The sequence below is a fragment of the Balaenoptera ricei genome, chromosome 10 (assembly GCF_028023285.1).
Source record: "Balaenoptera ricei isolate mBalRic1 chromosome 10, mBalRic1.hap2, whole genome shotgun sequence".
NCBI lineage: Eukaryota > Metazoa > Chordata > Mammalia > Artiodactyla > Balaenopteridae > Balaenoptera > Balaenoptera ricei.
Window position 1 is genome coordinate 45,626,301 of NC_082648.1, and position 24,048 is coordinate 45,650,348.

At 53.8% G+C, this 24,048-nt stretch overlaps 2 protein-coding genes and 1 long non-coding RNA gene across 18 annotated transcripts in view; 2 read left to right on the forward strand and 1 right to left on the reverse strand.

Annotated features, from left to right (window-relative positions):
• The window catches only part of LOC132373254 (homeobox protein Hox-C4), a 64,567-nt gene that overhangs the window by 14,162 nt on the left and 26,357 nt on the right, over positions 1-24,048 (forward strand). For 2 of the 14 annotated variants that reach the window (XM_059936053.1, XM_059936054.1), the window contains exon 2: positions 23,589-23,814. The exons of 2 other annotated variants lie outside the window; for them this stretch is intronic. In XM_059936053.1, the coding sequence (XP_059792036.1) occupies positions 23,661-23,814 (154 nt within the window). In that variant the 5' untranslated portion in view covers positions 23,589-23,660. Of the gene's footprint in view, positions 1-11,765; positions 12,494-12,687; positions 14,576-16,633; positions 17,488-22,615; positions 23,815-24,048 lie in introns of those variants that run through there. 10 more of the 14 variants (XR_009505387.1, XR_009505388.1, XR_009505386.1 and 7 more) reach the window with 10 other exon arrangements.
• Positions 394-4,868, reverse strand: LOC132373251 (uncharacterized). 3 transcript variants are annotated; one of them, XR_009505384.1, is made up of 5 exons: positions 4,485-4,868; positions 3,808-3,862; positions 1,699-1,780; positions 1,292-1,508; positions 394-1,096 (listed from the first exon to the last, which is right to left on the reverse strand). It is a non-coding gene; the product is annotated as an uncharacterized LOC132373251 (long non-coding RNA). The 3 variants fall into 3 exon arrangements; XR_009505383.1 differs by having other exon boundaries at positions 1,699-3,862; XR_009505382.1 differs by lacking the exon at positions 4,485-4,868 and having other exon boundaries at positions 1,699-3,969.
• On the forward strand, positions 4,415-8,033 carry HOXC8 (homeobox C8). Its single transcript, XM_059936044.1, has 2 exons — positions 4,415-4,908; positions 6,296-8,033. The coding sequence occupies exons 1-2, from the start codon at positions 4,473-4,475 to the stop codon at positions 6,586-6,588; spliced, it is 729 nt and encodes a 242-aa protein (XP_059792027.1). The 5' UTR covers positions 4,415-4,472; the 3' UTR covers positions 6,589-8,033.

Here is a 24,048-nt window from a genome sequence, read left to right on the forward strand (position 1 = left end):
CTTTTGAAAGGTGCTTTGCCTGTAGTTTTCTCTCTTTTCTCGCCTCCTCGCTCCTCCCTTGGGCCATTTTGGTGTTCCGGGACCCTGGCCTCAGTTCCGCACCGGGCGGAGGACAAGGCACCCGTCTCCCTCGGTCCTGACCGCCGGGACTCAGGCTTCTCTCCGGCCCGAGCTCGGCGGCGTTTCCGGGCCTCCACCCCGCCCCTGCTCCAAGGCCCTGTCGCCTCCCCTCGTCCGTCCGTCAGCGCGGCCTGCTTCCTGCGGCCCGCCTGAGCCGGCCTTGCTCCGGGCAGGAAGGAGGGCCCTGACCAGAGCGTGGGATCCAGAGCAGGCCCACCCGGTCCAGCCCACTGTTCAGTACCAGCTCAGCCTCCAGCCTGCAGGTCAGGATTGGATTCTATTTTTATTTATTGTCATTTGTGAGCTCAAACCACAACAACACAACACACATCTGGGGAAAGAAACGAAAGCTGGGGAGGAAAGAGGGGCTTGCAAACGCCCCCCCGCCCTAATCTTCTCCTCCCACCTCTCCTCTGCTCCTTTGTCAGAATCACAAAACCCTAAAGGTTGTTCCACTTGGGAAGGCAGAGGATAGGTACATTTCCGCGGCTCCGAAATGCCTCTTTTATGGCGCTGTTTGTCTCCCTGCGCTGGATTCTGAATGGGGCCGAACAAAACAGCAGCGCGGAGCTGGCTAGACGTCTGGGCTTGTTTTATGGTTTAAATAAGGTGGACACTCTTTCCTTTGAAATCGGATTATAGGAATGTTTTGTCTATGGTCCACGGAGAACAGGACCTCACTGGCTGGGAGGGAGAGGTGGAGAGAGCGCGCGCGTGAGAGAGAGGGATGGGCTACAAACCAGGGGGCAAAGAGCCGGGAGAAGTCAGAATCCCACCCCAAAGTCCTGCAGGCGGCAGCGGGATAGGCGGTGCGGAGCCAGCGGCAGGGTAAGAGGAGCGAGGAGTTTAGGGTGCGCGCCGCGGGCAGGCGGTCGCGGGAGCTTCGGGGCGTACATCTGCGTGCGCGGAGGTGTTCCGAGGCCAGAAATGAGCCTGAACGCGGGTGACATCGCGGCAGTTCCATTGCACAGTGTCTCTTAATGCGGGAAGGGAGGGTGACAGAAAGAGAAAATAGTGTGAAACCTTTGACAAGGTTTATTTCGAGAATTTAGAAAACAAAAGAGCAGCGGTCCGGAGGGAAATCCCTTCCGGGGACCCCTCTCACGCGCACCCATTTGGAAACTCCTTCCTCCCTCCTCCCACCTCCCACCTTTGGGTCAAGCCTGGGGACCTGCTTGCTCTAGCTGTTGGCTTTTTCCCGGCCGGACTGCATTGGAGCAAGTGGACGCGAGGTGGCGCTGTTGCTCAATGTTAGAGGCGGCGGCGGTGCCCCCGGCCGGCCTGGCCGCACTGACGTTTGAGGCCCGGCCCCGAGGAGCAGCAACGAGAAGGCCCGGCGCCCCGGCCCAGCCCGGCCCCTCTGGCTCTGAGCAAATCAGTCCTCTCACCTGTGAGGTGTAAATAAATCGCGAGTGGCGGCGGGAGATGGGCCCTCGCTCTGGCAGCAGACTTGGGAATCTCAGGAGGGCGGGCGCCGAAAATAATCGCTTTGCGGAGGAGATAAGCACGAAGCAGGCAGCGCGTAATGATCACGAAAAGGCAGAATGACCCGGACAAACGAACATAAATCCGTGGTACCTAGTAGGGCGGTGCAGGCCTCGGGGCGAGGGACAGAGACGCCCCAGCAAGGATGGCTGCTTGCGGTTTCTTTATTTCCAGGCTCCCGGAGCGAAATCAACCAGATACGTGTAAAAGAAAAAAAACAATCAAATGAACGAAAGAAAGAAAAGGCGAGGGACGCCCCCCCCCTCCACCCCGAAAGGGGAAACCAAGTCCAACCCGGGATTTCGGGACTGGTGGGCTCTCGGAGCAGACGGTGCTGGCAGCACACTCGGGACAGTCGCATTCCAAGACACAAAGGCCCGGAAGAATAGCTCTGTGGCAGGGTTTTCGCTGGACCATAAAGTGTCGAGATATCCCCCCAGCCCCTAAAAGATAAGGCGCAGGCCCCAGAGCGGATCCGGCCTGCCCAGCCTCCTCTTTCCAGGAGGGGAAGAGAAAGTATTTATGACAGTCCCCAGTGACCTAGAAGCTGGGAGCCCAGAGTCTGTCTCGTTCAGCTCAGTAGCCACAGAACAGGCTCAGAAAAGGCAGGGCCAGAACCAAGGCTGCAGCGTGCTCTGGTAGTGGAGGACACCTCTGTCATGCCCTCTACTGCCCTGGACCCTGGGGAGGCCTGCAGCCCTGGCACGGCCCTCCGCTGACCCTCCCCTCCTGCTGCTCCAGGGCCAGAGTTCTGGGTGTCACAGAGTTTGGGCGGTCCCTAAGTCAGATGGGGGTAGGTTCTTCCAAATTCAGGGGATCCTGGAAGCGTCTCTTGCTGGGCCACCAGTGACTCTCCTTTGGGAATTTGGCTGAGAGTGGCCATTTCCTCAGCAATTATTTAGATACAAAAGGGGGAAGCTCATTCTCTCTACACCATCCTCCCCTGCACTTTCATTTCTTCCTCCATCCCCAGAGCTGGGCTCTGGATGGGGAAGAAAAAGATCTGGTTTTCTAACCGCCTCCTTCCTCATCCAACCCTGAAACCCCAGGATGTGGAAGGAAAATAGGTAGCAATTTTTTTCATGATGCAAAGAGCTAAAGATGCATGTGTGTTTATAAGGTCTTATTTTCATATGTGCCTGGATGTGCATGTGTGTGCACAGTGTCTGTGAGGTGACAGGGGTGCTTCCCGGCATGCGTGATAGCTGAGTGAGCATGCATTTGATGTTTTTCAGAATGGAAGGTAGCACATACAGTATGTGTGGATCCCGAGTATGGCCCCGCGTTGCCCTGTGTATGACAACCTCACACACTGTGGAGGGGGAGGACCGGAAAAATCATTCTTATTGCTCGTCTTCATTCGCCTGCACACAGCACACATATCCACAGCTCTCTGACTTTCTCCCTTTTCTCTCTGTCTGGGTTAAGTCCACATAATTGTACATGTTTATGGCCAGGAAAGGGTGCTGATGGAATAAGGTTCCTTTATCCATTAGAATTAACTTGAATTTACCCAGTCTTGGGGATGGGGGAAGCCCCCCAGAGAAAGTGTGGGTAAATATTTAAAGAGTGTCTGTTGACAGTTCCCATCCACATCCTGGCCTGGGCAGCCTGCCTGGGGAAGCGTGGGGGGGGGGGTGCGGTGAGGCCAGGGGGCCCCTCCTAGCCGAACTGGCATTTCCTATGGGGTTAGGGTATGTGGGGACAGCTAAGAGGCCTGCTTTAGTCTCCTCCAACCCAGATACAAGGGGTCTCCTGAGAAGAAACCTCCTGGATCAGCCCAGCCAGAAGCCAGGGACCCACCAGCTGCCCTCTCCTTCTCTGTCCCCACCAGCAGCTTTGCTCTCCAGCAAGCTCGTGGCTATTGCCCGGGCTTCCTGCCTCAGGCAGGAGCTGGTGTCTGAAGGGTCAGTGCAGCCCTGACTGGGTATATGGAGTGCCCCCTGCCTCTGGCCCTCTCCACTACCCACAGCAGGCAGGCAGGCAAGAGAATCTTAAGGATCTAGGGAAGACAGGGCAGCTTCCCACCCTGGGGAGGGGCAAGAGTCCTGGAGGGTTCTGAGGCCTGAAGTGTTTGGGGATATGATGCGCTTGTTCCTCCTCAGAGTCCCCAGACTTAAGGACCCCCCTGGGGAGCCCATCTTTGGGGGTTAGGGGAGCAACTGTTTCTTGTTGGCATTCAACCCCTCGGGGGTCTTATACCTGTTGAGATAACCTGAGTTGACCTGCTGGCTCAGGTATCTCTCTCTGTCTCTCTCTGAGAGGAAGGAAGAGAGAAGGGGGGAGAGGCACCTTCAAATCTGAATGCGCACCTTGGAAAAGCTGGCCCTAGTCATTAGCTAGGGCTGGCTCACCCCCCCCCGACATACCACACCCCCATCCCTCCCCCTTCCTCCCCTGCCCTTCTTCCAGGTCCCCCCCCCAGCCCTGAACCCCTCTACCACCCGCCCGCCATCCCTCCCTTTCTTCTCTCTCTCTCTCTCTCTCCCTCTCTCCCTCTCGCCTGTCTTCATGTCGTGGATTGATGAACGCGAATCGCGTGTAAGCGCCGCCACCGCCGGGGAGTCTGAGGAATTCGCCTGGGCTGTTAAAGGAAAGAGCTAAGTGCGAGAGCGCGAGCTCTACCTACCGACAGTGAAGAGAGCCGCCGCCGCCGCCGCCCGCTCGCCCGCCGCCGCCCGCGCCCAGCCCGGGAGCTGCGCCGCCCCGCCGGCACCCAGGCGCCCCCCACCTGCCCAGCCCGGCCCGCCGCCCCGGGGAGCCGGCCGGCCTGGGGATCGCTCCCGGGGGGGAGGGCAGTTTCGGGGTCCCGGGCGGGGGAGTCGGGAGCCAGAGGGGAGAGGGCGGCGGGTTTTCATGTGCCCAGCATGAGCTCCTACTTCGTCAACCCCCTGTTCTCCAAGTACAAAGGCGGCGAGTCCCTGGAGCCGGCCTATTACGACTGCCGCTTCCCGCAGAGCGTGGGCCGGAGCCATGCGCTGGTGTACGGGCCCGGCGGCTCGGCGCCCGGCTTCCAGCACGCCTCGCACCACGTCCAAGACTTCTTCCACCACGGCACCTCGGGCATCTCCAACTCGGGCTACCAGCAGAACCCGTGCTCGCTGAGCTGCCACGGAGACGCCTCCAAATTCTATGGCTACGAGGCGCTCCCCAGACAGTCCCTTTATGGGGCTCAGCAAGAGGCGAGCGTGGTGCAATATCCCGACTGTAAATCCTCCGCCAACACTAACAGTAGCGAAGGACAAGGCCACTTAAATCAAAACTCGTCTCCCAGCCTCATGTTTCCATGGATGAGACCCCACGGTGAGAAGCCTTTTCTCTTTCCCCCTTGGTCTCCCGCGCTCCGGGGTCTTCCCCCCCCCCCCGCCCCTTGCCTCCTTTTTGTCTGCCCTCGCTTTACCTCCTGGCTTGGGGCTCTCTCGGGCCCCACCCCCGGGCATGAGTGGGTTTCTGGAGGTTGGGAGGTTCAGCTGGGGGTGGGGCACGGAGTTCGCCTGGGAGATTTGGGGGATTGGGGTGAAGGTGGGGGAAAAGGTGGTGTCTGGGTGCAAAGGGTTAAAAAAAACGTTTTCTCCACTTCCGTCAGTCAGTCAGTCTGTCTGTCTCTTTCTCCCCTCCACCCCTCTGTCTCTCCCTCTCACCATCTCTAGTCAAAGTTGGGGAGGTGGCTGGGAAGGGGCCGGGGACCCTGAGGTTATCAGCCTTTGGAGCAAGCCAGTTTCTCCATAAGGCAGACAGCCTCAGTCCAGGACAGTGGCCAGGCTGTCTTGGGGTGAAGGGAGACCCCTGCTTCCCTCCCCTAGCTGGGTCAGAGGGTGGCGGGACCCCAAGGACAGGTGCTCTGCCTGTCTGGGGCCCCCACCACCTCCTCTCAGAGCGCTAGCCTTAGGGCCACTACCCCAACTTTGCTTTACTTCCCTCAGTTGGAGAGAAGAGAGAGCCAGAGAGGAGAAAAAAGTGTCCCGGAAAGGATGGAGGCCATGCAGATTAGTGAGCTCTGAGGTCCGGGGGACCCTCGCCAAGTTGTCCCCAATCAAAGGCTTGCGGGGTCTCCCTGAGACCCTCAGGGCAGCTCAGGTCATGAGCCCCTCCAAGGGTGGCCCCTCAGAGCCCAGTTTCGAAGTAAAAGGGGACGCGAGAAGGCGACAAGTTCCAGCGGGGATGGCCCGTGATTTATTTGCTGGTCTCCAGTTAGCAATCAGGCCAAGCAGTGATACATTCCAGGAGATCAATTCTTTTTCTTCTGGAAAAGCATTAGGCAGAGAGATCCGAGGAAGGGCAGTGAACAGAGCCCCACTTCTTCACCCCCAGCCCTTATGCCTTCCTTTTGGAAACAGACTCTGTCCCCATCCCTGCTCACCCAATGCCCCTCTGCACTTGTGAACAAAGCTGCAAGGGCCAGTTTTCTGGGACTGCAGGCCTGGGGGGACTCTACAGTGCTCCCCTGGCCTCTGCCAGCCCCTACTTTCCAGACAGACCCCAGCCCCTGCCCCCCCCACCTCCCAGGGTGAAGCCAGACCAAAACAAACCCCCAAACTTTCCTGCCCTTGCCTGATTTCCACTCTTGCCTTTTCTGCAGGAGGGAGGGGAACTGGGGAGACCACAGGGGGGACTTCAGGGGAGGAAGAGTGACAGGGGAAAGCCAGGCCCCCACCCAAACATAACCAGACTGGGCTTCTGTTCTGTCCAGCTCCGGGGCGGCGCAGCGGAAGGCAAACTTACAGCCGGTATCAGACCTTGGAACTAGAAAAGGAGTTTCTCTTTAATCCTTATTTGACACGAAAGCGCCGGATTGAAGTCTCTCACGCCCTGGGACTGACTGAGAGACAAGTGAAGATCTGGTTCCAGAACCGAAGGATGAAGTGGAAAAAGGAGAACAACAAGGATAAACTGCCCGGAGCCCGAGACGAGGAGAAGGTGGAGGAAGAAGGAAATGAGGAAGAGGAGAAAGAAGAGGAGGAAAAGGAAGAAAACAAGGACTGAGCAAAAAAGAGAGACATTCCCCCCCCCTTTAGCAACTCCCTTGAAGTTTCGTTTTATGGTAGCGGATAAATTGAGAAGTTTACGACTGTCATTTGCTTTTATAGAGAATAGAATGACACTCAAAACCCCAACTACCTGTCAGATACTTGCAGCTCGGGTTTTATTACCTTTGGACTTCCCCCAATCTTTATTTGTTTGGAGACTGGAGGGGGGAGACTGAGACACAGCGAAAAGTTCCGAGTCTCTGTCTCAGTCGTTGCCCCAACACACACACTTGTCCGTCCCCCCACCCTTCTTAGTCCTGCCTGGATTTTAAGGTCTGAGACCTGGCGTCTTTGCCCCTTCTCCCGGCCCTGTCTTGCCACCCTGCCACCTCCCTGCTTCTCTGGTATTTATTTTAGAGGGGAACCCCCTCAAACTGCAGAAGAAGACTCGTGGCTTTGTTTTCAAGCTAGGATTAGTGTATTAGATTGACTTTTTTTTCCCCGAAGGACAGAAGATTGAAGGAAGGAAGGAAAAGAAAGGGAAGATGTTCAAAGACATTTTTTAAATGATAGCGAGGAATATCCCCTCTCCCTCCCTGGGGCTCCCCGCTTAGAAAGACTCCCTTGACTTTCTCTAGGAACCTGATGGAAACCTGAAGCAGATGGGGGTCTCCCCCTCCCTCCTCCCTTTCCACGGGGTAGATAAGAGCCTGCAGTCACCCGCTAAGATCCTACCTAGCCATCCCATGGTCACTCGGGCCCATGCCTTCCTCCCCTTTCCTGTCTAATTTCTGTTGTTGGGCCCAGCTTCCTCTGAGCTGCGTTGGTGTGAGCGCTCAGAAATCACCATAATCATGAAAATAATAATAATAATGATAATAATAATAATACTAATGATAATAAATCTTTAACATACTACCTAAAGGGAACCTGCAATAATCTTGAAAAAAATAAAAAAGAGAAATTTTTTAAAATCCTAATATGGGAGAAAAAAAGAGAAAAAATTTAAAATAAAAAAAAGAAAGAAACCTCCAACGTATTTTATCACTACCTATAGGAAGAAATCCCGCTTTGAGAGTATTTGTAATGCGGATTTGTTGTCGTTTGTTGCTGCTTATTTCAATAAGAAAAACCCAACAACTGAGACTGCCTAGCCCGACGGTCCTGTGCGCTATTATTGTGCTTCTAACCCCAGTAGAGTAGAACTAAATTGCACTGAATGTATAGTTAACTCTGTCTTGAATTCTCTGTTTATGCAATGTGCTTGAAAGAAAAAAAAACGTTTAAAATTATCTATAATAATAATTTTTCGTCATTTGTCTTTATGTCCAGCTATGAATGTAGATTTTGTGTCCCAGCAGCCCTGTTTCTGGTCCAAGTACTTTGTATTGTATACGTGAGTCATAATAAAAAAAAAAAGAGGAGAAAAATAGTTGAAGCTGCAATGACTGACTTGTTTTTTCCCAGCACACACCCCCCCCCCATTCTCTACCCCCCTCCCCTCCTTATCCTTCTTTTTCAACACTCTGGTAAAGGTTTCCTCCACTGATTTGACTTGGGGTTGGGAGCACTCACGTGGAAAAGGGCAGGAGAGTTGAGAGGGCAGGCTGGACTGGGAGGGCAGGTGAAAGGGGGGAGGTGAAGAAGAGGAGGAGGAGGAGGAGGAAGAGGAAGATGCTCTTGGGAGAACCTTGGCTCCAAACAAAGTGGGTTTCTGGATGCCAGGATCCCAATGGGAAGAAAGCATCTTCTCCGCACTTATCCCTCTTCTTCCTCCTCGTCCTGGGCTGGGCCCAGACCAAAAATCTGCCCCTGTGCCCCTCTGGCAACTAGGCCTTTTTCTTCCAGGGGCTGAGGATGAGGATGAGGCAATGGGGTGCTTTCTGATCTCCACATGCTCCTCATGGCCAACCCTTGGTACTCAGCACCCAGCACTAGACCATGAACAGGGTGGGAAGGATGTGAGGCTCAAGGCAGTCTGGAGGGCTTGGCTGGAAGAAGCCTGAGTGTGGGGGGGCTAGGAAGCTTAAGCCCAGGGGAGAGGAGAGGAGAAGGTGAGTGGACTGGCATGCCAAGCAGCATGGGCCCACAGTCTGAACTGCGAATGCGGCCAGCACAGGGCCATCGCTGTCACCTAGCCTGCTTGCACTTACTCCAGCCTCTGTTCTGGCTGTTTCAAGCCCGCTCCTGGCTTCACCTTGGCAGTTGGGCAGCCTGCCCTGGCCTTACATTGTGGGTCAATTGGCCTGGGTTGGGGGGTGCTACTGAGTGTACAGTCCCCCACCCCAGCCACAGCAGGGTAAGGACAGTCTTCATGGGACTCCTCATTCCCCAAAATAAAGGGTCAAAGGCTAAGGGACTCAGGGGGCAAGGTGTCTCTCACTCCTCCCTGGAGGGTCCTAGACAGAGAAATCTGTTTATGCCAGTAAGATCCTGGTCAAATAATACCAAATTCCAGAGATACAAGTCGTCTGATTCAGTCATGAGAGGGGGAGAGGGGAGGGGAAGGGATCTTCTGGTCTTAAAAACCAGACCCCCAAAGACTGAAATATTTTTGAGGCCAGATCCCTCTCTCTGTCTCTGTCTCTCTCTCTCTCTGTTCCCTGGTCAATGATTTTCCCGGACTTAGGCCCAGGTCGACTCTAGTTTTGTGTAATTTCACCCGCATCTGGGTGCCTGGCTCCCACTCAAAGTGGTCCTGAACACAGGATTGGATCAGGCGTCATTAATGGGGGACTCCTGCGGCCCCAGCGAGGCTGCCGATTGGAAGCGCAGGCTGCCGGCAGCCGGGAACAGCTCTGAGCAGCTCTGGGGGAAATGTTTCGGAACCTGGGGTCCCTGCTGCCAGCCGCGGGGCATCCAGGTAACCCCGTCTGCTGCGGGAAACACCGGCAACCAGCCGGGGAGGCGTTTCGCTCCGACGTCAGGCCTTCCCACAGGCATCCAGACTCCGAGGGCCGGCGAGGGCCGTTTCATTTTTAAATGTGGACTTCTGATTGCTATTAATACAAATCGCTGGCCCGGTAGCCGAGTGGGTTGACCCTACACTAAGTGGCTTCGAAGAACCTCGCCGAATTTTCCCCACACCCAATGCCCCATTCAACCCCGGCCGTGCAGTGCCGGTGGCCCCAAGCCCGGCGTCGGAGGGCTGGGTGCGTCTGGCACCCGGCATCGCTTGAGATGCGAAGCATCGGGTGGGCAAGACCAAGAGAGCTCCAGCCGCCCCCTCTTGCAGCACCCGACCCCCCACCCCTGGTGCCCACAGCCTCTGTTTTCTCGTTTGGAGAGAAAAAGAGGCAAAACCCGTTTTATGGGGGAACTTAATTGCGAGCGGCTTGTACTCTCTTTAGAAACGCGTCCTCCCAAATGCTCCCGCCGTCCCATTACCGGAATGGGGACCATTCGGCTGCAGCAGATAGGACTTTCTCCCATTCTTTACTTGTTTATTAGCCAATCAAAGTGGCTTCCGAAAGCTATTTGTGATTTGTGAAAAATAGTATCTTTCAAACTGCTGAGTTGAAGCATCTCGCTCATTTCGCCTTGCATTTATTATTCTAATCCCAACCGTAGAGAAGGGATAACGCAGCTATTAAGTTGGGGGGCAAATTCGTTTCTCTGGCATTTTTGAAAATTCTCGGCATTTTCTCTCCCTCCCCACTTCACTGCAGAGGCCAAGGGAGTAGCGGGCCTGCAGGGGATCTGGGGGGTGAGGGAGGCAGTGAGTGCCCTAAAGGGTTCCTTGGGAGAGATGGGAGAGTGGATTGGCCTCCCCAGCCTCAGCTTCCCTAAATGAGATGCCCCAGCGGCCGCGTGTTGGATAGAGAGAGTCACCCCGCCCCAGTTAAAGCGAACTCAGGACAGGTTATGCCACAGACTAGAAGTAAAATTTCCGGTGAACTGCCCGCAGTGCTGCCCCATTCTCCCCTCGGCCCATTGTGAAAAGCTGGGCCAGCGCTTCCTTGTCGTAATTTTTAACTACCTGTTATAAAATTTATGGGTGGGTTTGTAAAAGGAACGAGGTCTCTGCATCCGGCTGAGGGAACTGCTTCTCTTACTGTGGAGGAAGTTTGGGGAGGGGATGAGGGACCCCCTGTTGGTTGGGGTGGGGGCACCCAGCCACAGAAGTCCCCATGCCAGCTTAATTTGGGACCAAGGGAAGAACTTTGCGCCTTCAGATCTCCAGCTGGTGGGGAAAGTGGCTGGGTTGCGACTGGTTGGCAAATAGTCTCTATGGGGGAATTTATTCTGGGCTCCCCCACGCTGGATTCATTGCCAAAATCAGGGGTCTGGAGTCTCGGGTGCTCAGTGTTTAGCATGGAAGGTGGAATTTAGGGAAGAATTGGTTCTTTTTTCAGAGCCTCCAAGGTGTGTCCCAGCTGCCCAGATACTAGAATTTTTCCGAAAAAGGCAGGCGGCTGTGGGCCACCTGATAAGACAGAAAAGGCTTCACACGACCATGCACTCAAAGGAAAAAGAAGTGGGAGCCAAGATTGTGGGCCTTTATTTTTAATTCTAGAAAGATTAGGAGGAAGCTGCCGTCTGAACCTAGGAACTGAGGAGACCTGACACTAGGGATGGTCTTGGGGGAAAATGTCATTCATTTTCTCTGAGAAAGGAACCTGGGGATGACGGGCGCTTTGGGGGTTCTAGAGGCTTCCCCCCCTTCCCATCCCTCCTGCTGCCTCCTCAAGACTGCCCAGGACCGGTCTCAACCCTCTCTGCTCTTCAGACCGTGGCCAGGTCAGGCTTGGTTATTAGGCCTCCAGCCGCCTGCCCCTCCCGTTCCCAGCTGGGGTGAAGTGGGGGGGGGGGGGCTTCCCGGACGCCCCATTGGGAAGGATGTTGTTCTCTTCCTAGAAAAAACAGGGGTAGGGAGGGAGCAGGGGTAGGGAGTGAATCCCTTCTCAGTCCCTTCACGCCGCCACCGGCACTGCCCCAATGCCACAAACCTTTGCAAAGCTTTGGTTCCGCCAGAGCCAGCCTTAATACCCCATTTATTAAGGAAAATATGTAAAATTCGGTATGGCAAAGGGAGGCAGCTGACTGAGCAGCCAGAATCCTTCCTTCTCTCCTGTCACGTCCTCCCGTTGCCCTTTCCGCGCTACCCAGGAGCAGCCCGGCCCGTGGGGAGTGGGCGGTGGGTGGGGGTGGGGTGGGGGTCTGGGGATGCTCCCTCTGCGAGAGAATTGGGTAAACATGGCGACCGTGGCGCCCATTTGCACACGCTACACAAATGCATCGCATTCCCGGTTGTTTGCAGAAAATTTACAGCTGAGTAATAAAAGTTTACGATCGACTCACAAGTTGGATTGGCCACAAGAAGTCATGTGGATTCCATCCATGAACGTGAACTTTTTATTGTGGTTTGTCCGTTCGGAGCGCTCCGCAGAACAGTCCTCCCTGTAAGAGCCTAACCATTGCCAGGGAAACCTGCGCTGGGCGCTCCCTTCATTACCAGTATTTTTTTTTAATTAATCTGATTAATAATTATTTTCTCCCCTCATTTAATTTCTTTCCTCCCAGATGGAGTTGCTGGAAGCTGGAAGCACCTGGGGAGCGGGGTGGGGGGAGAGGCAGGAGTAGAGGGCACCCCTCTCTCCCTTCCCGACCCTCTAGCCCCCCAAGGGGCAGGAGGAATGCGGGAGCAGGAGTTGAGATAGGGAGCTGCAGATGCCTCCGCCCCTCCCCTCTCCCAGGCTCTCCCTCCTGCCTCCTTCTCGCAACTCTGCTTAAAATTTATTTGGCTTTTTGATTATTGGGACTACTCTTTTTTATTTTTAAATTTATATAAAGTATATATATGCATGTGGAGCTGAAACAGTCTCGGCAGCGGCACAGAATGAGGGAAGACGAGAAAGAGAGAGTGGGAGAGAGAGAGGCAGAGAGAGAGAGAGGGAGAGGGAGAGTGACAGCAGCGCCCGGTAAGTGTTTCCTTATTGGTTCAAATATGTAACTAATGGTCCGTAACTGGGTGGCGGTTTCAAGATAAGGACAGCAGCGGCTTGTCTTGGTTAGAGAGGAGAGGGGGCTGGCGAGAGGGTGAGAGGGTGGGCGCGTGGGCAGTTATGGGGGGGGAGGGGAGGGAGGAGAAGAAATTGGGTTAAATTGGAATATGGTAGTGGGGGAAGTGTGTTGTCCTTATGTCACTGTGCGCTGAAATTGGGGGTCGGGGGGGCAGAGGACTGCACCGGTGGGGCTCAAGGCCTGGGTCTAGTGCGCGGACCATGTCCCTACGTTTTATAGATCTGCGGCCTCTTGGCTAATGGGACTGGGACAGAGGGGGCCCGGAGCTCAAACTCCAGGGCAGGTGAGAAAACCTGTAGGCTGTAACCATTGCTCCCTGAGCAGAGTCAGCCCCCCAACCCCCAAACAAACTTTCCAGCGCCCCCTCCCTGCTCCGCAGCCCCCTCCCTGTCTCCGGGAGACCGCGACCGCTAGAGCTCACACATGCGCAGTGCGAGCCCAGGGCCGGGCAGCTGAGCAGGAAGAGAGCGCAGCTAGGCGGGCGGCTGGGCCTGTTAATTGGCAATTAGGGTGGAGGCTGGTGGCTGGTGCGCGTCGGCGGAGGGGAGAGCGTCTGCCCACCCCTGCTCCCACCCCCACTCGAGCGGATGGAAAGATGGGAGGTGCTCTGCGCTGCGGGTGGACGGGTGGGGGTGGGGCTGGGGGACTCGGTACTCGGTACTCAAAAGCCATCTTGTGCTTGGAGAAAGGGGGCTAATCTGCCTTCTCTCCCCGCGGCCCGGAGTCCCCCACCCCCAGCCGCCGCCACCCCACCCAGGATACCCACTGGGCTGCTTCACCCGCGTCGCCTGGCTGCTCTGGGCTGGGATCTGCCCTGTCTGGGGCGGAGGTGGGAATTGGGGAGGCCCCTGGATGGGTGGGGACAGGACCAGGCCTCGCTGGCGGGGCCTCCTGGGTGAGCGGAGACAGTGAGGACTCAAGGCACGGCTGGCTCATGGGGTAGGGACGTCAGAATTGGGCGGCCTGGAGGGTCCCGGGCGCTCGGGAGCTTCTTAATAATTGGTGCTAATGGCGTGTGGTATAGTCTTAACCCAACACACATGGTTGCATAACACAGTGGCTTAATTTCTTCCAAATGTACGTAGCCCTGAATGTGTTGCAGCTTGATATATGACCCCGCCCTGCTCCCTGGCCTGGGTCCGAGGCGGCACCTATATGTGTGAGCTTCTGTTTATAAAGGGCGGTGATGCACACACAATCGCTTACACAGCCAGGCAGACACACCCCAGAGCTGGGGGAGGGGGGTGCATATTCCTGGAGAGATCCAAGAGTCTGGGGGCCAGAGTCCCCTCCAGTCCGAGCCAAGAGCACCCCCCCCCCATCTTCTTCCAACCATGCGACTGGGCTTCTCCGCCAAGCCCGAGTGGGGGAGGGGATCACTCCTCGATTTCCTGTTTAAACCCCGACCGGTCGCCTGGGGGGGGGGGAATGGAGGGGGTGGATAACCTGTTTTTATCAAATTCTTAAAAATATAATTCGACTGCATTCAAATCAAACCCCTTGGGCCCGAGTTGACGGTGAATCTTCCCTCCCCTACCCCCACAATCCCCTTCCCTTCCTCTCCTGCCCCCCCAAAATTCCCCTTTCGCAGCCCACATAAAGGCCTCGGAGGTATTCTCCCGGGGAAAGAAATGGCATTTTCTCTACCCCTTCCACCCCCCCACCCCCAGTAGGACTTGTGTGTGTCGGCCGAGGCGTCTGCCGAGGGGCTAATTTCGCGTTCCTTGTTTACGATCGAGAAAAGCACTTGGCTCTTCCCAAATGGGCCCAGCCCGCCGCCTGCTCGGGCGGCCGCGCGCTCTCCCGCCGCTCCGGCGCGGCCCAGGGGCTGACGCCCCGGGGAGCCCGGCTGTGGCCGCCGAGGCCCCGAGTCCGTGCAACCTGCAAGGGGCAAGGGGAGTACAGTGGGCCAGTGGAGGGGCCCCGGAAGCCTGAAAATGGGAGCCTTTCTCCTGGCGTACTGTGGGAACCGCCGATCGGTGAGGCCTCTATTTCTCTCTTTCGCTGTATTTTGTCTGCCCCCACGCCTGCAGATGGCCTTACTGATTTGCGGGGGGGACGGGGGTGGGGGTGGGGAGTACGGACAAGTCTCCTTTGTTCACCCCTGAGGACAACAGTTTCCGGAGAAGGCCTCTCAGGCCAGTAGGGCTTCACCTGGAATACTAGAGGGGGCCCCCTTCCTTTGGAGGGGTGGGCCTGTGCAAGGCTGGGGTATTCCCCTCGGCCTACAGGGATCTAACCGAACGTGGCTGGTGAGACTTAAGCGTGCTAGGGTTCGTGGTTGTCGGGTTAACAGCACCGTCCTGAAACGTCCTTATATAATATTTTTATCAGTTGATTTTCTGTCCCTTCCTGGCTAGGGTCCTGCAGGCCCTCACTCCCTTCACCCCTAGACTCCTCCTCAGGACACAGAGAGATGCAGAGACAGCATAGCAACAGTGACTGGCCCTGGTTTTCTGTGTTCTAGTCTGGCCAGGGAAAAAACCCAGCCCCAAATGCCAGCCCCTTCCTTCCCTCCTTACTTTCGATTTTCTTTCCCTTCTCTCTTTCCCTTGATGGTGCTCAAACTGAAACACAAGAGGGGCCACCCTTGGCAACCCTCAGCCTCCTTGCAGGCCAGATTCCCTGTAGACAAGGTCCTTAGAGAGGGAGAGCACTGCTGTGATTGTCTAATAATAGCCAGGGCAGTTGAGAATAGCATCAGGCTCAAGGACTCTGCACACCCAGAACTAAGGCTGGGCAGAAGCCCTGAATCCGTGGGTCAGGGTCTGGTGACACTCCCTGGAGCCCAGGGCCCCCAGCAGTCTCCTCTGAGCCCACTCTTTTGGGCACCTCAGGCCTGCCTCTTACGGGGCTTTGTCAGTCCTGCCACGGGCTGTATTTCATGCGCCAGCTCCTAGCTAAGGAGAAGTGGGCAAAGCAAACCCTTTCTCTCCCTGGTCTGACAGTTGTGATCCCCACGAAGAAGGAGACCTTGTTTGGAGAAGGCGGCCTTGTTGGGTTGGCTGTTGTGTTCCGAAACCAGGCTTAGTAGCTTTATACATTTATTAGATAGAGGCTGAAATGTACAGGCGCAGACTTATGCATGAATATATACAGACTCATATTTCTTCAATGGTTAATTGTATATAACCATACCTATATTCGCTCAAACACCGTTTTATGTGCGTGTGAAATTTTGTTAGCCCTCACTAGATGGGCATGGGCTCAAGGAGGCACTGGGTGCCCTCTGTGCGTGCTCTGCTGAAAATGTGTTCGTGCTGGAATCGGAGTATGCGGGTGTCAGTAACCAAGGGATGCCACAAAGGCTTTCTCAGACCTTATTGCCTTCGCTGTCCAAGTAGCCGGGTTGGGGAAAGACTGACTCCCTTTTGCTTTCTCTCCACACCTCCCTGCAATCTTCCCCAGCTCAGGACTGTTTTAGCAGGGGAACCCCGTTGTGTTGAAAGTGAGTTCGGTGGGAAACTTTCATGGGTGAGGTAGGCCTGTGAGCAGTTTTGAGCAGTCGCTGGGCCCTGGTGCTTGAAGCCTTGCTGAGGTGGCGGAGGGGATTGGAGTGGTTAAGAAGGTGGCCTCTGGGCGGTGGTCTGGGGCGGCTGCCAGCTAGGGTGCCTGGAGAGGCCTCTGGGGAAAGCCAGCCAGACGGGTAGGGGTGCGGTGAACATCTCTCCCCCGCCCCTGCTCACCCTGGCCGCTCACGGGGCCCCAGCTTTGCCTGTGTCATCTGTAGGGCAGATTAGGGGCTCTCTAAGTTCCCCAAATACCCAGATCTGGTTACCGGTGGGACTTTATTTTAATCCTCTCTGCTACCTAAGCCGGGGAGATGGCTGATGGGGCAGAAGAAGCTGGGTCTGACCGCCTGCAGGCTTAAAGCACTGAGTGTGGGCCAGGGCTGGGAATTAACCAGCCTTCTTTCTCTCTTCTGGGCCCAGGGAAAGACAGAGCTGGGGGGGGCAGTATAAATGTCCATTAAAATGCCCAGGAAAGAAAGTAAGGACGGGAGAGGGGCTCGTGGGTGTTTTTCCTCCACTCCCTAGGTGATCAAGTTCCTCCCAAGAATCTCCTGTCCAGACTTGCCGTGGGTCCCAAGGCGTGCAGCTCTCTCCCACCTTCTCTCCACCGGCACCAAGGGCGGCCTTGAGCTTTTAGGCCTAGGCGGCCCCCGGGTGCCAGGGTGACATTACCCCCAAAGTGTGCTCCTCACCCGGACCCAGGCCTCTGCCACAGCGCCGCAGCCGCCCCTGTTTATTGTGTCTGTGAGTTGTTTACTTGTTTTGTCTGCTGCCACCCTGCGTCAGAAACCCGCCAAACCAGCAAACTCACCCAGGAGAACAAAGTACAGCGCTATCCTGAGCTCCCTCCCCTTTCCGGCACCCTGCTCCCGCCATTACCATCTCCCTCACTCTCCCTTTCCGAGGGGAGGAAGCAGAAATCGTCCTAAAATAAGGCAGCTGTTTATAGGGTGGGGGGAATTATGGGGACACCATAAACCTCCGGGTGTCCTGGTGGTGGAGAGACAGAGCAGCCTCCAGCTTTTCTTCCTTCCCCCTGGCAACTGCTTGGTTAAGGGGGCCACACTCATTGAGAAAGTGGAGTCCCCCTCACCCCACTCCTTTCTGCAGTTTTCCCTGAGACATAGGTTGTTGGGGTTTTAAATCAGGGTAATGTTGGCGGATTCATAAAGCTAGATAAAGCATGTCGCTCTCCCCTCACCCTCCCTTCTCCTCAGCCCCCAAAATAGCAGTGAATTTAAGCAAATCCTACAAAATTAAATTGCCCCTTCACTAAAGATCCTATAAATCTCCAATCCCACCAGGTGTAGAGTCGGAGAGGCCGCTGTTCGCCTCTAATTTTGCTCCTGGCTATCAAATCTGAAAGAGTATCATTGAAGTAAGTAATATTCTAGTTTCTGAAATTAATTTCCCCCCTGCCCATCTCTCTCCCTCTTTTCGCCAGCGCAGATTAAATGGTTCTTTCAGGTCTGCAAACAATAAAGGATAAAATTATTTATAGGGAAATGAGGATGATGTTTCATTGTTGGCTTATTGTTCTAGAACATAATATTTTATTTTCAAGTGGGAAAACTTAGACCAGGGGAAGAAGGGGAAAGCGAGGGAGAAAGTGAGGGGAGGCAGGGAACCACACACAGAACCTAGTCGTACATAACTTTTATGACATTTACAATTTCCTCATGACAACTCGCTGTGACGTCATAAATGCCTTGTTCTTGAATTTTACAATTTTCATAAACCTCCAAAAGGGGTCCAAACAGTGCTCGGTGCGGAGGGGTATAAGAGAAGCCAGGAAGTTGGGGATCCTTTGTCCTTATTCTGGGGGCCAAAAATATTCTGAATATTCTGGATTTTCATTTTCCTTCCTGGGCCAAGCATGGCTACTTGCTTTCCCTCCCTGAAATGTCACTCAGGGTCTGAGCTCCCTCCCCATTCCCAGTGGGGATGAGATACAATGTCCGAAGTCTCTCTGTACGCCCCCACCTCAGCTGATATTCAGCTGCTTGGGATAGAGGTGGGAGGCTTGGGGGCCAGGCCCCCAAAGCCAAAAATGATTTCTTCCAGAGGGAGCCAAAAGGGGCTCAGGGCTGAGTCTAATGGGACAGAGATGCTGAGGACCTATTTTACTTTTTAACCTTCAGCCAGAGAAGTGAATTGAGAAGCCAAACAAATGCCGGTGTGGGAGTTTGTGTCTGCTAATGGTAGCAGCATTGAGTGGAGTGGTGATAAGGAAAGGTCAGGCAGAAATCTGGACAGAGAGAGGGAAAAGAGAAAATATGATGTGAGTTAGCAGTGTCCCTCCAGGTACCTTTCTTCTGTGTTTAATTGCAAATAAAGCAAAAGCAGCTTGGGCAGCCTCTCAACCTCTCAGCTCAAAAGCCCAGGCCTCTGAGGTGTTTGGGGCAGTTCTCAGGCACTTGACATGCCCCCATCTGGCCTTTTCCTCCTTCCCCCCTCCCTGCTGACCCCCAACTCCATTCAGCTAGCCAGCCTGGGCCCTGTCCCCAGAATATCAGCACCCCCAAATGGGATCCATTTCCGGGTTGGGTGTGTCAAATTTCACTTCTCTCCAAGTGTCTCCACGCCTGAACTTTGAAAGACGAAAGAGCATTCTTTTTTGCAATGCAATGTGTGTATGGGGAGGTATGAGCTCAGACAATTTCCCCACTGGATCTTTGAGAAGCTGGGGGCTCCTTGCGTCAGCTATGCTTTGGTATCCCCAAGCAGACCCCGTTCCCCGTGTTCAGGTTCTCTGGCAGACTAGGAAACTCTCTCTGCAATCCTTTTACTCCGGATTCTGTGGAGATCAAAGGAGCTCGTACACAAAACACTAGGCATTTGGAGTAGGATTTATTTTTTTTAATTTTTAAATAAAAAAAAATCCAATCATAAGTCAGTCGGGCCAACTGAGCAGTCACTCTAGAACAGCAAAGCCTTAACCAAACAGTGCTATTGTGAGGTGAGCTGAACAATTATTGAAACTCAGCTTTCTCTGCAAGAGGGATTTCAGCCTTCGCCCAGTGGCACAAAAGGGACCAGTGGGGCAACCGCTCCTCTCCCACCCTGGAAGTCGAGGATTGAGGGGGTGGGTCGGCAGCTATAGTGGCTTCCAGGCAACCAGGCGCTCAGGCCGAGTGCTGAGTCCTGTGGCTCCAGTGCCCACGTCCCTGAGCAGCCTCCAGAGGCGCCGAGCTGTAGTTGGTGGCGCCGGCAGCCAGGAATGGAGTGTGTGTATCTGTGTGCGAGGCTGGGCGAGTCACAGACATCCAGACATCGGTGCAGAGTTGGGGGATCTGGGGAGAGAGAGAAGACTGGCAGAATACAAACTAAACAGGACCTCTGGAGAAGATTGTCCCCAAATCAAAATTCCAGATCTCATCCCTCTCACTTCAGATACCCTTACCCAAGAAATTAATATATTTCCCAGAGCAGAGTGGAAAGCAAAGGCAGGCAAGATGAGGCCTGCCCATGAACCCCTCCAGGGCCAGCGTCCAGTCCCAGCCACCCTTTCCCCAGTTCAGAGCTACACAGGCCCCCAGCCCCCAGCCTGGAGCGGGGTAAGGCTAGAGTAGGAGCCCTATACTTGCCCTGGGAAACCCTCAAGTGCCCAGCCTCCAATGCAACTTTGGGGACTCCAGACCAATGACTGCCCCCCACTCAGGCCCAGGGCACCTACAGTAAGTTCTCTCCTATAATTAGCACTCATGAAAAGCATGTGTTTTGGATGGGGGTGGGTGGCTGAAGCAGGGAGCCGGGCAACTTTCCGCCTTTATTCCTTTTCTGTGTTTTTGGAATTCTGTTTCTGAATCCACTAATTCCAGCTCTGAAAGCGAACCGCTCTTTCTGCCAAACCCCCTCCGATGCCTGATTCCGGAGGCCGAAGGGGGCAGACCAAGTCGGAGACCTATGGGCCTGATGGGGAGTGTTCTCTGATTTCTCTAGGCTTGTTTTATAGAAACAAAGAACAAGTTCTCACCCCTCCTTCCCAGGACTTGTGCATATTTACAGAGCTCAACTGCAGTTTTAATAAAACATCTGTTCTTGCTTCTGCTGATGAGTTTCCATAATTGTTTTCAGACAAATTTAACAGGAAAATATAAATATATTTAGAAAAACCCAAGTCCCAGCTTTCCCCCCATAGACAGTTGTTCTTTTGCCAAAAAAATAAAATTATCATGAAATGAAAAAAGGAAAATATAATCCAATGGAGGGAAGATCCGGCTCATCTGACCTGCTCTCCCCCTATGGAGCAAATCCTTCCAGCAAATTTCAGCTGCATAATTAAAGATCCAACTGAAAGAAGAAGGCTTCATTCCTCAGGAATGAAAGGTGATGGGGGAAGAGTGTGTTGGAAATTAATTTTGCCGAAAGTCTTTAAGCAGTAGGGGAATTTATTTGTATTTCTGCTTCCCCTTCTCCCCCCGTCCAGCATTTCTGCCTCTTTCCCCCAGCAGCTGGTTCCTGTTCATTATAAATCGGTGAGACCTTTCAGTCTCTGCCCTCTGTTTAGGGACGTAATAAAACACTTAACTTTCCGGGGCTGAGACTTAACATTCTGTTCCTCAGGTCGCCCACCCCCCGCGCCCACCGCTTTTAGGCCCTAAAGGAGACTCTCCCCAACTTTGGGGCCCCTTTCCCCTCCAGACTTGGTTTAGGAGGGGCTCAAGGAAACCCAGGCATCCTTGCTGGGGAGCTGCAGCACATGTTTCCCCAGAAGCCCCTTCTTTCTTTCAAGGTCCTTCCTTCCCCCACCCACCCATGAAAGAGATTTTAAAATACATAGAAAATCAACACTCATTGAAAGCGAAACCTCATTAAGACATCCTATCTTCCATCATTCAATTTGTTGTACATTGCAACAATTTAATATCTTGAAGGAAATATCACTGACATGATTTATCCCTCTAGCAATCTCTCTCTGAAAAGGAGGTGGGGGTGGGGAGGGGATTTACTCTCTCTTCCGGCCTCTTTTACGTGTTACACTGCTACCCTTAGGGCAGAATTGAGGATGGGAACTCTGAGAGCGGCTACTTGTATCCAGGGGTGCACTGACTTGCTCCTTAGTTCAGACCCCTCGGTCTTCCACCCCTTCCCCAGTTCTCTCTCCCTCTCCCTCTTGCCCTCCAGGGGGCCTGGAGCCCCAGCCAGCTGTTGGAAACCACTGCCCAGGCATGCCACGAATTCAATTCGAGGACAGCTGGATTCTAGAGCGAAAAGCAGCTTACGCTGGTGTCTGTTTGTGTACCTGCCATGGCACCCCAAAATGAGACAACTCATCTCAAAATTTCTTCCTTAATTTAAGAATCCTCCTCTACGCTTCACCTTCATCTCCTTGGGGAGAGGAAAGTATGGTCCAAGAGGGGGAACCTTAATAACTATAGGGGCCTTCCCCCTGCCCTTCTAAATACCAACACATTTCTCTCCTTTCTGAAGGACTGGGGCTGTATTTTTAAAAGCCAACACAAATTGTCTCGCAGGAAGACTCTTCCATCCCTTAACGAGGTTCATCATGTATTAAGTAACATGTTGTCTCCATCAGCTCCCACACAGTCTGCTTTTGGGTTCGAAACTTTATTTTTCCCCCCTAGTGACACTCCAGGGAAACCCTTAACGTTACAGAAGATGAATAAACGAGTTTTTTTCCCAGCGTAGTCCCGTTTATGGCTTTATTGCTACCCATTGATTACTCCGCTTTGTTACACAGAAGGAAAAGATCATAAAATCCGGAGACATCCGGGTTCTTGTTATAGCCAGTATCCCCCCACTACCAAAAAATGGTGAGGCGAAAATATGAGCTTCCACTGCTCCCTTCGCTTGCCCCACTGACCCTCGCTTTGTCAACTCAAAGCATTTTCAGCCTATGTTACGATATCAAAATAAGTTTGGATTAATCAGGGGAAAAAAAAAAAAAGAACATCTGCACACCTTCCGCTCTTTCTGTTTGCCCACTGCGGCTCCCTCAGAAGCCTCGGACACAGCCGCCTTTTCCTAACCTTCTCTTCCTTTTTCTCAGCCCCCAGGTGGGAAGAAAATGGAGGTAGGGGGCTGCTGAGAGGCACGGCCCCACTAGGTGTGGCCGGCCCTTGGGTGAGAGCACCCCGGGAAACCTTGGCTGGAATCTCCAAGCCCCAGAGCTCAGGTCCAGGGGCACCTCCCTTGGCAGGACAGAGAGTCCGAGGGGGCAGGGGCTTCTGACCTGGGCAGGGGCTTTGAGCCTGCAAGACACACACTGTCCATCAAAACCCCGCCGGCCTTCTCTTTCTGGCTGGATCCTATGTGAATTACCCCAACGGCCCTGGCTGGCTCTAAATCATAAATTCTCACCAACATAAACAGGAGTTGATGTGTCTAGAAAGACTCAGAGTTCTTTCTTCTTCCTTTCTTCCTTTTTTTCTCTCTCTCCCACCTTTTACTTTTTTCTCTTCCTTTCCTGTTTATTTTTAAAATAAATCTTCCCTTTTAGGCAAAAATGCTTCAAGAGTTTCCCCCAAAAGGGGTCCTGAGGAGGAGGTAGACGCGGGGGGGGGGGCTAGGAGGAAGAGGAAGCAGATGCATGGCTACTTTGCACACCTCAGCTCTGCCACTGCACCCTGAAGTCTCACTCTTCCCTCTTTAGACTTAGGGACTCCCCACATGCTCCCTTCACCCCAGACTCTCCTTCCTCTGAGCACCATGTTTTATGCAATTTCTTTCCACTTTTGATTTTTTTTTAAAAAATTATTGGGAAAAATATACTGGTTTAATGATGTGGACTCACTCCATGGAGTATCAAACCAGGATTTCCTGTAGGATTTCTGGGGATCCCCCTGAGCTGGGAGGGAGTTCCTCCCATGGAGAAATCAAGATGTAATTTTAGAAGGGGGCAGATATAAAAGATGAAATCAGATTGAAAATACAGGGATTTCTCCAGCCCTGGCTGTGGCTACAGCACAGCAAAGTTAGCTGGAGCTGAGAGATTTCCTGGGAGTGCAGCTCTCCTTTTCTGGGCCCCAAGGCCCTGCTCGGGGACATTCACCCTTCCTTCACCTTCAAATCAGTTCCCTTACATATATATTTTTAAAAGAAATCCAAGTCTTACTTTCAAAGCACACACTTAGTCTCAACTAGGGAATCAACAGAAGCAGAAGCGATTTTTTTCCCCCTTCTTGACATCTGGCTTGCGATTGGCTGGGAGGGGGTCAGCTGACTTTGTCATTTTGTCTGTCCTGGATTGGAGCCGTCCCTATAACCATCTAGTTCCGAGTACAAACTGGAGACAGAAATAAATATTAAAGAAATCATAGCCCGACCAGGTAAAGGCAAAGGGATGAATTCCTACTTCACTAACCCTTCCTTATCCTGCCACCTCGCCGGGGGCCAGGACGTCCTCCCCAACGTCGCCCTCAATTCCACCGCCTATGATCCAGTGAGGCATTTCTCGACCTATGGAGCGGCCGTTGCCCAGAACCGGATCTACTCGACTCCCTTTTATTCGCCACAGGAGAATGTCGTGTTCAGTTCCAGCCGAGGGCCGTATGACTATGGATCTAATTCCTTTTACCAGGAGAAAGACATGCTCTCAAACTGCAGACAAAACACCTTAGGACATAACACACAGACCTCAATCGCTCAGGATTTTAGTTCTGAGCAGGGCAGGACTGCGCCCCAGGACCAGAAAGCCAGTATCCAGATTTACCCCTGGATGCAGCGAATGAATTCGCACAGTGGTGAGTTTTACAGCTCTGAGATATAAATTAAATAAACTGAACTGGCTTTATGACCGGCTTCCCTAGAAGAACGGGCGGAGAGAGTTTTTTATGGCCCCATAAAAACAATCACGCTCGTCTCCTCGCCGACGCCGAGACAGGGCCCCCTCTTCTGCCCCCTCTGCTCGCCTCCCGCTTGCTCGCAGGGGCCTGGCCCCCTCGGCCCCTGACGGATTGGAGGGCTCCAAGGCGAGC

Excerpts from the sequence above, each read along its gene's own strand:
- HOXC8 (XM_059936044.1), top strand. The coding sequence starts at position 4,473 with ATGAGCTCCTACTTCGTCAACCCCCTGTTCTCCAAGTACAAAGGCGGC. Across the intron at positions 4,909-6,295 it reads TCCATGGATGAGACCCCACG|CTCCGGGGCGGCGCAGCGGA; the intron begins GTGAGAAGCCTT and ends TGTTCTGTCCAG.